General features: G+C 41.1%; 1 protein-coding gene across 4 annotated transcripts in view; it reads right to left on the bottom strand.

Annotated features, from left to right (window-relative positions):
• LOC103083515 (ATP-dependent RNA helicase DDX19A) overlaps positions 1-12,823 on the bottom strand; it is a 22,152-nt gene extending 9,329 nt beyond the window's left edge. Inside the window, exons 1-4 of one of the 4 annotated variants that reach the window (XM_007462955.1) lie at positions 12,618-12,823; positions 9,303-9,351; positions 3,497-3,547; positions 2,345-2,480 (exon numbers count right to left, since the gene is read on the bottom strand). In XM_007462955.1, coding sequence (XP_007463017.1) covers positions 2,345-2,480; positions 3,497-3,547; positions 9,303-9,351; positions 12,618-12,674 — 293 coding nt within the window. In that variant the 5' untranslated portion in view covers positions 12,675-12,823. Of the gene's footprint in view, positions 1-1,988; positions 2,029-2,344; positions 2,481-3,496; positions 3,548-9,302; positions 9,352-12,617 lie in introns of those variants that run through there. The other 3 variants (XM_007462953.1, XM_007462956.1, XM_007462954.1) reach the window with 3 other exon arrangements.
• Between the last annotated feature and the right edge of the window lie 2,534 nt (positions 12,824-15,357).

Raw genomic sequence — 15,357 nt, 5'->3', positions numbered from 1 at the left:
TTTCCCTACTAAATCTTAATCTGAAATTATTAGGCAATTTACAAAATCCAGGCTAGTTTCCTTTCTTGGAGAAATTCGTCTTTCAGGAGACCCACAAATTTGGTTGGCCTTGGATGACAAACATTCCCAGGACACTGGAAGAATGGTACTTATTAATTCATAGTATAAAATAAATTATAAAAGACATCTAAAAATAAACACTTCTTACTATGCTGCTAAGATACACAAGTCCCTTTAGGGAATGAGATTTCAGTTTTCATTTCTCAGTGCAGATGCTCCACTGAACCACAGTCATTTTGTGTTCCATGGGCCTTCCAAAGCCAGCTATGCAAGAACTCGGGACAATTGAGAGGTAAGAAAATTGATTCAGCCAGTTTCTAGTAAATAGGTAAAGGGAGTTCAGTTATCATACTGAACTTCATGAGTGATTAGATTTACTTATTTTGTCTAGTCAAAATCAAAACTAGAAAAGCACCAACTTCTTACATAAGTAGCCACACAACAAATATCAAATAAAGCTGCTTTTGTAGTACATTTATAATAAGCTCTCTGCTACCTCTAAATTGACAGGGTGTTTAACAAAAATCCCACCACACTGTTTTTAAAATAAAGTCAAACCAAGTCAAGAGTGTTCTCTAAGCCTTCCTTAGAGTTTAACAGGCTCTCTAAAAGGCAATTCTTCTGGCATATGGTGGTTCCCAGACACAAAGAACTTTGAAAAGTAACATCCATTTGGAAGAAAAGGTTGTGAAGCTTAGCAGATTCTGATTTGGTTGCCAAAGAGGACTCGAAGTGATCCAAGAACTTTCAGTGGCTCATTATTTTTATTTTGCAGATCTTTTCAGTAAAAAATAGACCAAGTATATTAGGTGACCTAGGTATTATTCTTTGTTTTCTTTGGCTACTAACAATTAAATCAAAAAGAACTTGCCTTTTCAAAGAGGACAGTTCATCACTGGTGGACCTGAGAACTCCAGTCCTTTAAATGAAAGGAACTTAAAAAGACCACTGATACTTGGAAAAGCAAGCTGTCAGAGCACATCTAGCTTCTCGGACAGAATTTATGAATGGAAGCAGAGATGACAGATTTGCTGAAAAAAGCCTTTGACAGAGAAAATACACGTAGAAAAGTATAATGTCCTGAAAATATTCAAAAAAGAAAGGCCACACTTTAAAAACCTTGCTCTTAGCTATTGCTGCATTAACAACTTGATTTGGTTCTAGTTAGCTCTCTTATTTTAAGTGTCTCTTACTCTAAAATGGTGGCAATAGTTGGCAGAAACGTGGCCCCTATTTGCGTACAGTGGGCATATGACAGATTTTGCTAAACAAAGGCAAAGAATCCATTCATTCCACCACCTTCTTATTCACTAGCTATTTTCTGTCTATGATTTGAGTCCTGGCAGGCAGCAAGGAGGGTAGCTATGTCTTGTGTTACTCATAACACCCAGCCCAGGGTCATGTACATAAACCAACGACCCTAAATACCTCTTTACTAACTTACTGAAGGAAACGAAAAACTTGGCATAACATTACATAATTCTCTGCCTTTAAAACAAGGACATGTTAGAAGTCATTCTCACCACAATGCATAAATGTGCACACGTAAGGCTTAATTCTGGGTTCTGGATTTTTTAAAAAATTCTGCAACACTGAAGGCTGATTTCCACTGCAGTTACTGGGAATCCTGCACAGGCTTCTTGGACAGATTTTTTTTTTTTTGCGGTACGCGGGCCTCTCACTGTTGTGGCCTCTCCCATTGCGGAGCACAGGCTCCGGACGCGCAGGCTCAGCGGCCATGGCTCACGGGCCCAGCCGCTCCGCGGCATGTGGGATCCTCCCGGACCGGGGCATGAACCCGTGTCCCCTGCATCGGCAGGCGGACTCTCAACCACTGCGCCACCAGGGAAGCCCGTTGGACAGATTTTATAAAAGCAGATAAACTGTTCTTAACACTGTAAACCCTACAGTCTAACAAAAGGGCTTACCTAATAAGAAATGTTCCTGATATCCAGAAATCACCTGTCAGCCAATATTTTATTGAAAGTTCTAAGAGCATAAAAGAAAAAAGACTTTCAGCTATGATGAATAAATTTGTGGCATTTAAAAATCCCTAAGGAGAAGAACTGGGTAGCCAAGAGACAAGGGTGGAGGGAGACCATCACTTTTTCATACTTTTAAACTTCTGAATCATGTGAATTATTAACTAGTCAAAGAAAGTAGATATACTAAGATTTTTAGAAAACAAAAGTAGAAAGTAAAATTCCCACAAGATCTCTGATATGCTAAGTCTTATAAAGGAGGGACTAGCAAGGAACAGTTGTTCAAAGGAACGGATACTCACAGCCGAAGCTCCTCGAAGGACTTCACCGAGTAGAGTGGGGAGTTTGGATCCCGCTGCAGGACTTCCACTTGGTTGGTGTTATCGACAAGGTTGCTTCTGATCAGCTTGTTGAGTAAGGACTGAGCGGCTCTGTCCTCTGTAGGAAACAACCAGTAGATCTTCCTCATACTCACTGGGCAAACCCCACCCTTGTGAAACCTCTCTCCCCATGTCTGCACCCACACCTGAATGGCCCAGCAAGGTGGGAGAAAAACATAATCACACCAAAAGGTCTCACTTTAAACTCCTGACTGCTAGACTCAAGTGGGCTGAGCTGCCCAGCAAGACTTTATGTTTCCATACGCCACTTATTCACTCTTCTTCTCTCTTCAACTGCTAACCTCTCCACAATCTCACTCATCTAATGACCCTGCTTCTCACTTCCCTGAGAAGTGAACGTAATCAGAAGCACCTCCAAGCGCTGCCGTGACAACCCACACACCCACTTGCGTTTGTGAGTGTCCTTTCCACCTTCCCTGCTGTAACTGTGGATGGACCGCCATGCTCTGAGGCTAGCCCCTCTACTTATACAATGGGTCCCATTCCGTCTTTCAGACAAGGATATTTCTCCCAGCAGTGACCTTCTCTCTTGCATGATCAGTTTCTCCCGCTAATGGATCATTCCCACCAGCATGTACACACGTTGTAACACCTCTCATCGTAAATGTGCTTCCTCCTTTATCCCACATCCCCATCCAGTTACTGTCCGAGTTCTCTGCTCCCTTTTATGGAACATTCCCTGACAGGGCTGTCTATACTCATGTCTTCACTTTCTCTTCACTGAAGAGGTTTTTTTAAACTAACCTCCCCATCTGACCTCAACAGCCCTTGTCAAGCTCACCAGTGACTCTATACTCTAAATCAACTGAACAATTTTTAGTTCTCTTAACCAACTTATTACCTATATATGACTCCCTACCTTTGAAACACTTCCTTCTTTTGGTTTCCGGGATACCACTCTCTTTTGGTTCTCCTTCTATCTCACTGTTTTCAATTTCCTTGGCTGATTCTCCTCATCTCCTTGATCTTATAACTCAGAATGCCTCTGGCTCCAGAGAGGCACGTGCTAGGTGATACTATGTCTCTTGCTACAGGGTTTCAAAGATTAGTTACCTTTCTCTTCTTCATCTGTTTTCTCTGGAGTGGCATTAGTTTTGATAACACCTACACAAGAAAAGAGTTATCATAATCAGAAAGGCAAGTATCAAATCCACTCAAAAGGGGACCTCCCTGGTGGTGCAGTGGTTAAAAATCTGCCTGCCAATGCAGGGGACACGGGTTCAAGCCCTGGTCCAGGAAGATTGCACATGTGGCGAAGCAATTAAAGCAGTGCGCCACAACTACTGAGCCTGCGCTCTACAGCCTATGAGCCACAACTATTGAAGCCCGCGCACCTAGAGCCTGTGCTGCACAACAAGAGGAGCCACCACAATGAGAAGCACACACAATGCAATGAAGAGTAGCCCCCACTCGCTGCAACTAGAGAAAGGCCATGCACAGCAACCAAGACCCAACACAGCCAAAAATATATATAAATAAATAAATTTATTAAAAAAAAAATCCACTCAAAAGGTGGGACAATATAAATATCAAACCTTATTTAAGTGATCAAAATTTAAATAGTTGGCGTTTCTATACGTTTAATGGATTTTTATTCCTAGGAAGTTTAGTGCATAAGAAATTTTCAAATTTCTAGAAATGCTGGCTGACTTCAGTGATCAGATATGTCACCTCTGACTTACTTATTTAAAATATAGCATTATTATAACTATATTTAAAATATAGCATTATGTTAGCAGACACAATTAGACATGAGAAAGAAAATAAAGGTATTAAAAATTAAAAGGAAGAGGTAAAATGATCACTTTTTTTAGATTACAAAAGATTGTAGGGGCTTCCCTGGTGGGGCAGTGGTTGAGAGTCCGCCTGCCGATGCGGGGGACACAGGTTCGTGCCCCTGTCTGGGAAGATCCCACATGCCGCGGAGCGGCTGGGCCCGTGAGCCATGGCCGCTAAGCCTGCGCGTCCGGAGCCTGTGCTCCGCAACGGGAGAGGCCACAACAGTGAGAGGCCTGCGTACCGCAAAAAAAAAAAAAAGATTGTAAACTTGTAGGACTAAGAGTATCAACTTAAAAATGACTACAAAATAAGATATCTCAGTAAAAGAGAAAAGAGCTAGGTACAAAATAAATAAATAGAAATCAGTAGCTTTTATAAATAGAGATATTCTTGAAAAAATCCTCTTTATAATAGCAACTAAAAAGATAAAATATTGCACCTAGAAATAAAATTAACAAAAAATATGTGAGACTTATATGAAGAAAACTTTAAAACTCATAAACTAATGCAAAGAGATAAAGCTAAAAAGCTCATAAATAAATTAAAATGAAACTCTTAAGATATTCAATTAACCCAAAAGAAAGCAGGAAAAGAGCCAGAGAAACAAAATATAAAGGGACAAACAAACAGTAAAATTGCTAACCTAAACCCAACCACATCAATAATTACATTAAATGCAAACGGATAAAATACTCCAATTAAAAGATTATTAGGGCTTCCCTGGTGGCGTAGTGCTTGAGAGTCCGCCTGCCGATGCAGGAGACGCGGGTTCGTGCCCCGTTTCGGGAGGATCCCACATGCCGCGGAGCGGCTGGGCCCGTGAGCCATGGCCGCTGAGCCTGCGCATCCGGAGCCTGTGCTCCGCAAATGGGAGAGGCCACAACAGTGAGAGGCCCGCATAACGCAAGGAAAAAAAAAAAAAAAAGATTATTAGAATGGCTAAAAAAGCAAGATCCAACCGTCAGCTGTCTACAAGAGGCACACTTTATTTTTATTTATTTATTTATTTTTTTGTGGTACGTGGGCCTCTCACTGTTGTGGCCTCTCCTGTTGCGGAGCACAGGCTCTGGACATGCAGGCTCGGCGGCCATGGCTCACGCGCCTAGCCACTCCACGGCACGTGGGATCTTCCCGGACTGGGGCACGAACCCATGTCCCCTGCATCGGCAGGCGGACTCTCAACCAATGCACCACCAGGGAAGCCCCACACTTTATTTTTTAATTTTTTAAAATTGAGGTATAGTTAATTTACCATATTGTATTAGTTTCAGGTGTACAACATAGTGATTCAAAATTTTTATAGATTATACTCCTACAAGAGACACACTTTAAATGTAAAGACACAAATAAGTTGAAAGTCAGTGGATGGAAAGAGATACATCACGCAACCAGTAAGCATACGAAGGCTGGAGTGGCTCAGGTAATGCAGATTTTAAGACCAAAATCACCACCAGAGATAAAGGAGGATATTTCTAATAAGAGGTCCATTCATCAGGAAGACATAAATGTGAATGTACCTGGCAACAGATCTGCAAAACACAGGAGGCCAAAACTGACAAAATTAAAGGGAGAAATAAGACTATTCCACAGTTGTCGTTGGAAATTTTAACACTTCTCTTTCAACAACTGGAAGAACTAGACCAAAAAGCAAACAACAAAAAACAGTTAAGACATAGAAGATCTGAGTTAACACTATCAACAACGGTGGCCTAATTGACATTTAGGGGACACTATACCCAATAACTGCAGAATCGTATTTAATGGTTTCTGATCAAAATGGAGTTAAATTAGAAATTAATAAGATATCTAGAAACCCCCCAAATATCTGGAAATCAAACAACACACTTCTAAATTATCCATGGGCCAATGAAGAAATCAAAAGGGAAACTGAAACTATTTGAAGTATATGATAAAAAAGAAGAGGAAAGTAATAAACCCAAAGTAAGTAGAAGGAAAAAAATACAGAGTAGAAATTGATGAAATAAAAGACAAATATTCAAGAAAATTAACACTGCCGAAGCCTAGCTCTTTGAAAAGATAAAAAAACCTGATAAGTCTCTAGGCAGACTCATCAAAAAAGAACAAACACATACCGCCAGTAATAGAAATGAAAGAAGGGGCATCACATATGCTACAGTCATTAAAACATTCCTAAAGGACACAAAAAGGGATTTGAAAAAAATGGAAAGACTTAATCATAGGTTTTATAAAAAGACTCAATAGCATATAGATGTTAAGTTATAAATGTAACATGGTCCTAGGGGAAATACTAAAACATTCTTTGTCTTCTTAGAACTAGTCAAATTGACTATAACAGAATACGTATGGAAAATAAGAATAGCCAGGAACACTCTAAAAAAAGATCAATGGGGACTTCCCTGGCGGTCCAGTGGTTAAGACTCTGCACTTCCACTGCAGGGGGCATGGGTTTGATCCCTGGTTGGGGACCTAAAATCCCACATGCTGTGCAGCACAACCAAAAAAAAAAAAAAAAAAATCAGTGAATGGGGACCAGCAGTCACAGACATTAAAGCATGTCATAATGCTCCAGCAATCAGGAATATGATCCTGGTACATGAATATGCAAAATAAGCTTGATAGGATAGATGAGAAAATGCAGAATTTGGCATATAATACAGGTGGATCTCAAACTAGAGAGGAAGAATGGACTATTACAAAAGCGGCACTGAAACAAATCTGTAGCCATCCTGACAATAAAAAGGTGAAACACACTAGAGAAAACTCTTTGGATCCATACCTCACAATCCACACCAGGAAAAATTCCAAAAGGATCAAAGACTGGGCTATGAAAACTGACTCAAATTCCAGAAATGATAATGTGAAAGACTGATACGTTTGACTATATAAAAATGTTTGCAGAGGGACTTCCCTGGTGGTCCAGTGGTTAAGATTCCATGCTCCCAATGCAGGGGGCCCAGGTTCCATTCCTGGTCAGGGAACTAGATCCCAAATGCAGCAACTAAAGATCCCACGTGCTGCAACGAAGATCCTGCATGCCGAAACTAAGACCCGGCGCAGCCAAATAAATAATTAAAAAAAAAAAAGTTTGCAAATACACAAGAAAAAAGTCAAAAGACAAAACTGACTGAAGTATTAGCAACTTCTATCACAATCTTAAAATATGAAGTTCTTCATATTTAGAAAAAAGACAAAAAGCTCAGTAGAAAAGGAAACACAAATTCCTTTATACTTATGAAAATATTCAACCTTATTAATAAAATACAAAATGTATTACACTGATCCACCATGTTTTACCTGTCAGATTAGCAAAATTTCAAGTTTTTGACTAAAATTCTGTGGTGGGGCTATAGGGAAACACTTTCATGCTTTACTGATAGAAATATAAATTGGTATAATACTTATAGAGGGTACCTTGAAAAATACTGATAAAAAGTGCAAGTGCATATGCCTTTGACCATGGATATCCATTTTGGGGGAATTTATCCTACAAACGTATTTGCATACATGTAAAAAGAATTAAGTTCATGGTTATTCCATGAAACACTTTATAACACCAAAAGAATGTGACCAACCCAAGTATCTATCAAAAGATGACTGGTTAAATAAATTATGGTCTATCAACACAATGTAATACTATGCAGTTACAAAACTGAGTGAGGAAACTCCATTTACTGGTAAGGAAAGCTTGCCAAGGTATGTTGTTGAATGAAAAAAAGTAAGTACACTGTGTATACTCTGCCATCTTTTGGTGAGAGAGAGAGAGAGGGAGAGAGGGAGAAAAATCTGTATTTGTTTTGCATAAACATTGGAAGTGCAACTGAGATTATCATACTAAGTGAAGTAAGTCAGAAAGAGAAAGACAAATACCATATGAGATCACTTATATGTGGAATCTAAAATATGACACAAATGAACCTATCTATGAAACAGAAACAGAGTCACAGACATAGAGAACAGACTGGTGGTTGCCAAGGGGGAGGGGGTTGGGGGAAGGATGGAGTGGGAGGTTGAGGTTAGCAGATGTAAGCTATTATACGTAGAATGGATAAACAACAAGGTCCTACTGTATAGCACAGAGAACTATATTCAATATCCTATGATAAACCATAATGGAAAAGAATATATAAAAAAGAATGTGTACGTATGTATAACTGAATCACTTTGCTGTACAGCAGAAATGAACACAACATTGTAAATCAACTATACTTCAATTAAAAAAAAGAAACTTTGGAAGAATATTAAAAATCCAGTAACAGCGGTTACTTATGGCATAGGGTGGTATATGGGTTGAACTGTGTCCCCCCAAAAATTCATATGATCAAGTCCTGACCCCCCAGTATCTCAGAATGTGATCTCCTTTTGAGACAGGTTCACTGCAGATGTAATTAGTTAAGATGAGGTTGTTAGGATGGGCCCTAATCCAGTATGACCAATGTTCTTATTAAAAAGGGAAATTCTGGATGTAGATATGCACAATACCACGAGGGCAGAGACTGGGGTGATGATGGCAGAAATGCCTATAAGCCAAGGAATGCCAAAGATAGCCAGCAAACCATCAGAAGCTAGGAAGAGACATGGAATAGATTCTTCCTCACAGCCTTTAGGAGGAACTAAACCAGCTGACACCTTGATCTCACATTTCTGGCCTCCAGATCTGAGACAATAAATTTCTGTTGTTAAACCACCTAGTTTGTGATATTTTGTTGTGGGAGCCCTAGCAAAGTAATATAGGTGGGGAGTGGGATCTGGGTAAATCATAGTCCAGGATGGGAAGGAGGCCTTTCACTTACTTATACTTTCTGAATTTTGAACCCAGATTAACCTTCCAAAAAATTAAATTAAAAAAAAAAACTTAAGGAAACATTATCAAGTGAACAGTGACTGTACAATCCAATAGTGATTCTTGATTTTAAGAAGTCAGAAGCTAGATAAAATGTGGAAAACTAATCTATCCCCATCATTAATGAAACCCAATTTACTGGTTCTCAAATCCAGTACTGACATTTGCCAAACGTGCTAAATGAAAGCTCCTTTCCACATTGCACCTATGAGTGCAAAGCAGAAGTGCACATGTAGCTTGTGGTTACTAGTGACTCACCATTGGTATCTGGTTTGACCTTCTCTTCCTTGATCTGCAAACTACTCATCTGAATGGGAATAAAAGGAAACACTTAAGAGACACCTGATAACCAAATACCATGAATTACACAGTTGACCGTTAAACACAAGTTTGAACTTCAAGGGTTCACTTATTCAAGGATAAATGCTACAGTATTACTCAACCCATGGTTGGTTGAATCCAAAGATGTGGAACCACATATACGGAAGGACAATGTTAGTTATTTGGGGATTTTCAACTGCAGGGAGGGTTGAGGGCTCATAACCCTCAAGTTGTTCAATGGTTAACTACATTTATTAAGCTCATGTACACAAGTCTAAATGATAAAACAAAAAAGGGGGGAGGGTCTTACCCAACTGTTAGGAAGCAATGTTTATTTACTTATTTTTAATTTTTATTTTATTTTTTTGGCCGCGCTGCACGGCATGTGGGATCTTAGTTCCCCGACCAGTGATCGAACCTGTGCCCCCTGCAGTTGAAGTGTGGAGTCCCAACCACCGCACCGCCAGGGAATTCCCAGGAAGCAACATTTTAAAACATTTACTTATATCAGCCACCCAATAAGCAGAGTGGTTGAAACCAGATACCAAGTATCTTTAGGTCTATATTTGTGTTATTCATAAGAACACAGCTAGATTAGGGTTGTAGGTTAAAAAAGATTTGAAACCAATTCTCAGTAACTGTCTTTTAGGGAATATCTGATGCTAAATACTAGATTTAAATTCTAGAGTACAGAATAATATCCTTTATAATACTTTTTGATTTATTTGTGGCTGTCAGTTTTATACTTCTGACCTGATTCCTCCTGAACTCCAGTGCCGCATTTCCAAATGCTTGATGGGCACTGTATAGAAAAGAGTTATCACAGCAGGTCTGATTGCTATCCTTAGGAAAGCCAGCTTGCAAAGTTGGCCCCTGGCTGACACCTGGAAACTTGGATTTGGAGAGAGTTCCCACCATTCCCAGAACCTCTGAGGGGTTCACTAACTGTTTCTAAAAACATGTGGTCTATGATAACACCTGGTTTCCTTCCAGGGGTCTGGAATATTGGTACCTGCTAGGCAAAGAATGACGATGTGATAGACCCCTAATAAAAACCCTGAGCACTGAGTCTCCAACCAGCTTCTCTGACAACACTTCATATGTGTTGTTACAATCTGTGGCTAGAGGAATTAAGCAGGAATTAAGTGGAGCTTGTGACTCCTCTGGGAGAAGGTTCTTAGAAGCTTGTGCCTGGTTTCCTCTGGACTTTGCAACACGGGCCTTTTCCTTTTGCTAATTTTGCTTTTCATTGTAATAAATCACAGCTGTGAGTACAATCATATGCTGAGTCCTGAGTTCTCCCAGGAAATCACTGAACCTGGACACCTCTTGGTGATTCCCAACACAGGTACTTACCAAGTTGTCCTCCTTACCTCAAATTCAGAACAGCCAAACATGAACTCATCACCCTACATATCAAATCTGCTGTTCCTCCCACTCCCCAATCTTGTTATTAGCACTATATTAATACCACCTTGTGGGATCCAGGTTGAAAACAGTAATCTTTGCCTTTATCTCCCTTCTCTTCTTTTTTGTAAATCTTCACACCTCCACAATTATCTCTTGAATCCATCCCCTCATCTTTACTTTCATCATTCAACATAGGCCCCCTATCTCTGGGCTATGAGAGTAACTTCCACATTGATCTCCTTTCCTTTAGACATCACTCCTAATATATTCTGTTCTCTACAGTCCAATAAATCTTGCTAGCTCTCAGATCTAATTGTCAGTATCTTCTTAAAAACCCTCAAACAGGGCTTCCCTGGTGGCGCAGTGGTTGAGAGTCCGCCTGCCGATGCAGGGGACATGGGTTCGTGCCCCGTTCCGGGAGGATCCCACATGCCGCGGAGCGGCTGGGCCCGTGAGCCATGGCCGCTGAGCCTGCGCGTCCGGAGCCAGTGCTCCGCAGCGGGAGAGGCCACAGCAGTGAGAGGCCCACGTACCGCAAAAAAAACAACAACAAAAAAAAACCCTCAAACAAGCCAAATAAAGCCTTTCATCTTCAAGTTCTTTGTTAAGGGCCAAAGTACACTCCTACGATATTTTCAGTACTGCTCCTACTACAACCCGATAACCTTAAGCTGCAGCAAAAATGAGTTCTGATTCCTGTTCTCTAGGCAAGTCCAGCACTTCTGTGCATTCTATTCTAAAATGCCGTTCACCTTCATCTCTATCTTAAATGATTATTTTCTAATATCCAGCACAAATATAAACTTCTTCACGAGGAATTTCCCTGACTTTCCTACTCATAAACATCCTCTCCCCATTCAAAGTTCATTTCTCACATTATTCTTACCATTTTCACAGCACCTCCCACATTCTAGGCTTCCTAACTAGATTGTAAAGCTTCTTCCTAAACTTCCCTGGATTTAGCCCATTTCAACTATCTGCTGAGAAACTGACAATCCTCCCAAAGCAATAAAGGGTGACCGGAGAAGAAATGTAATTTAGGCATTAAAAGACTACATAAGACTTCAGACTACACGGGACTTCCCTCGCGGTCCAGTGGTTAAGACCCCACGCTTCCACTGCAGGGGGCACAGGTTCGATCCCTGGTCGGGGAACTAAGACCCCTCATGCCGCACCGAGGGGGGGTGGGGGGAAAGACTTCTGACTACAAAAAACCCCTATATTCTTAAAATCAATGGTCCATTACCACCAAACAAAGGTAACTTAGAGATAAGAACGGGGAGTTACAGTTTACACTATAGTTAACTTCCCACTGAATGGATCTTCATTAATCAAAGAACCAGTATATGATATTAAATGTCTCTTTAAACACAGATGAAACAATTTGTAGTGCCTCCCCCCGTTTGCAGTAGATTGAAACATTAAATATAAACCTGAATCTGCAAATTGCTACAAACCGCCAACCGTGTTAAGCACGTATCTAAAAAATGCTAAAGTAAGAGTAGCAGACAATCACTCAGAAACCAGATGAAAAAGAGAATCAGCATTGCGCCTTTTCTTACAATCCCCACTGAGGAGGTGCAGTGCAGAAAAGACAGCATACATAGCAGGGACAGATTTGCCACAGGATAAAAGTCTTTAACTGGCCCAGATCAAAGGAAAAGGCTCCATACTGGTCTCTTCTGCCTTAGCCGCAAATCAAGGCTAAGAGATTCCTCCCAGCAAACCTTTAGGGGTGTGTGGGCCACGGCCTGCCCAACCCAGGGAGCTCCCTGGACTCCAAGCAGGGTCGGCTTGGGCCCTCCTACTACGCTCGCCCCGCCTGGAGCTGAAGCCACTGACCGACTTGACAGCCGCTTCCTGCTCGTCCACTGCCAGGGCCCACGAATCGGTGGCCATGGTCCCGAAGGAGGAAGGCCGACTGGCGAAACACACAACCGCACGCACAGCAACACCAGTCCTAAACTCGCTGCAGGCGAAAGAACCACACTCACGCGGACCGGAAGCGGCGATGCTCGAAGGTGACGTCATTTCCGCCCGGGGCGAGACGTCACCGTCCGCGCGGCGGCACGCAGGGCCTAACGTCGGGCTTCGCTTCCACTTGTCGTGTCCCGCTTCCACTCCTTGTGCCTTTACCCGCTTTTTCTGCGGACTTCCCCGGGAGCCACCTCATCGTGCCTGGAAATCCGTAAGTTCTATGGGGTGAAACTCGTAGACCTCACTTCTTTGCCTTACGTCGCTCTGAAGTAACCTAAATTTTATTTTTACGTCTGCCACGTCTCATAATAAATGTGTTAAGTCTCTGAGCTGTAAAGCCTTGCACAAAGTCCTAGGAGAAAACTATATGATGCCATTTTCTGCTGTTAACGAACGAGATAACGTGTAAGACAGCAAAAAAGAAAGCGAAACCAAACGCCTTAAACCCCCATAATTCCACCACAAAAAACAAAAACAAAAACAAAAAAGCCCCCAGCGTTTTCTTTACCTTCTGGGGCCTTCTAATTTCTGTACATATGCATCGTAGCACAGGTGTTTTACATAGTCCTAAACAAAGTACACATACAATTTTAAATTTGACTTTTTATACGGCTAAGTATTTTTTAAAGTCAATTGTCGATTTAATGTCATTGTAGTCCGTCAGTCTCATATCACGTAAATTACCTAAGTCCCTTTTCTTCCCCTCCCCCCGTTAGGGATATAGGTTTTTTCCATGTTTTATTATTAATTGATAACTTAAGTGAGCATTCCCACCCTGTCAAAAATCATCTTACTTGTTTGCTTCCAGTTTACTTTTTGTCTCTCCCCTCTAAAATATTAACTCTTCAAACAAGAGCAAAGATCTTATCTGTCTTTAATCACAGTTGATTAAAGAACCTAGAAAAGTGCATGGCACATGGTAGACACCCAATAAATATTTTTTAATGTATGGCTGAATAGACTAATGAAGATTTTAGTTCAAAATGTGATACTCTAGGACACATTTCTAATCATTGCAACATTTATGTCAAAATGTATGAATGAGGGACTTCCCTGCTGGTCCAGTGGCTAAGACTCCGAGCTCCCAATGCAGGGAGCCAGGGTTTAATCCCTGGTCGGGGAACTAGATCCCACACGCATGCTGCAACTTAAAAAAAAAAAAAAGATCCCTTATGCCGCAACAAAGATCCCACGTGCCACAACTAAAATCTGGCGCAGCTAAAATAAATAAGTAAATAAATATTTTTTAAAAAAGGATAAATTGTCAGAAAGCACAAGAAAAAGAGCTCATTAAAAATCATTAGTTATTAAGGAAATGCAAATCAAAGTCACAGTGAGATACCACTGCACACTGGATAGAATGGCTAAAATTAAAGATTGACCCACCATGTGTTGGTAAGGTTGTGGAATGTTAAAAAAAAAAAAATTAAAGGCACTTGTTAAAGATGATAACGCAAACTTTACTTAGGACCATCGCCGTAAGTATAAGGATGACTGCAATGGGATTTTGCACCAGAGGAGAAAAATTTGGCTCAATTTCAAATACAGCATGTGCAAGTGGGAATTTATAGCTAAGGAACAGGGGAGTGGATGGAAAATTACTAAGAGGAAACATCAGGGGTAAGGAGAGTTTTTGTTAAACTGATGTAACAGGATTCTTGCTGAAGACAGGCCAGGATGATCAGACAACACCTGGGAGATGGTGGAGGATGAAGAACCTGACCAGATATTGAGGGTGATCAGATATCAAGGGTGGGCGGTTCTTGTTAAAACTAGATTTTACAAGTGCACAGATGGTCCTAGGAGAAGGTTCAGGAGCCTGACTAAATGTTGGTCAAGCAAGGAAACTGTCAGGAGCAACTGGAACTCTCTTAAGCCTCTGGAGAGAAGGTAAAATGGGACAATGGTTTTGTATAACTGTTGTGCAGTTTCTCAAGAAGTTAAACCTATACTTACCCTGTGATCCAGCAGTTCTACTCCTAGTTACTATCCAAGAGAAATGAAACATAAAGACTTGTACACAAATGTTCACGTCAGATTTACTCATAATAGTCCTAAACTGGAAACAATCCAAATGTTCATCAACAGGAGAATGGATAGGGGCTTCCCTGGTGGCGCAGTGGTTAAGAATCCGCCTGCCAACGCAGGGGACACGGGTTCGAGCCCTGGTCCGGGAAGATCCCACATGCTGCGGAGCAACTAAGCCCGTGCACCACAACTACCGAGCCTGCGCTCTAGAGCCCACGAGCCACGACTGCTGAAGCCCGCGCGCCTAGAGCTCGTGCTCCGCAACAAGAGAAGCCACTGCAATGAGAAGCCCGTGCACCGCAATGAAGAGTAGCCCCCGCTCGCCGCAGCTAGAGAAAGCCCGTGCGCAGCAACGAAGACCCAACACAGCCAAAAATAAATAACAGGAGAATGGATAAATAAATTTTGGTATATTTATTAAATGGAATTCTTCTCAGCAATAAAAAGGAACAAACTACTGATATACATGATGAAATAGATGAATCTTACAGACATTATGCTGAAGAAAAGATGCCAGACACAAAAGATGCATACTGTATAATCCATTTGTATGAGAGTCAGTGTAAGCAGCTCTTTG

Source organism: Lipotes vexillifer, unplaced genomic scaffold, assembly GCF_000442215.2.
Source record: "Lipotes vexillifer unplaced genomic scaffold, Lipotes_vexillifer_v1.1 scaffold70, whole genome shotgun sequence".
NCBI classification, from domain to species: domain Eukaryota; kingdom Metazoa; phylum Chordata; class Mammalia; order Artiodactyla; family Lipotidae; genus Lipotes; species Lipotes vexillifer.
This window is presented reverse-complemented; position numbering and strand designations above follow the sequence as displayed.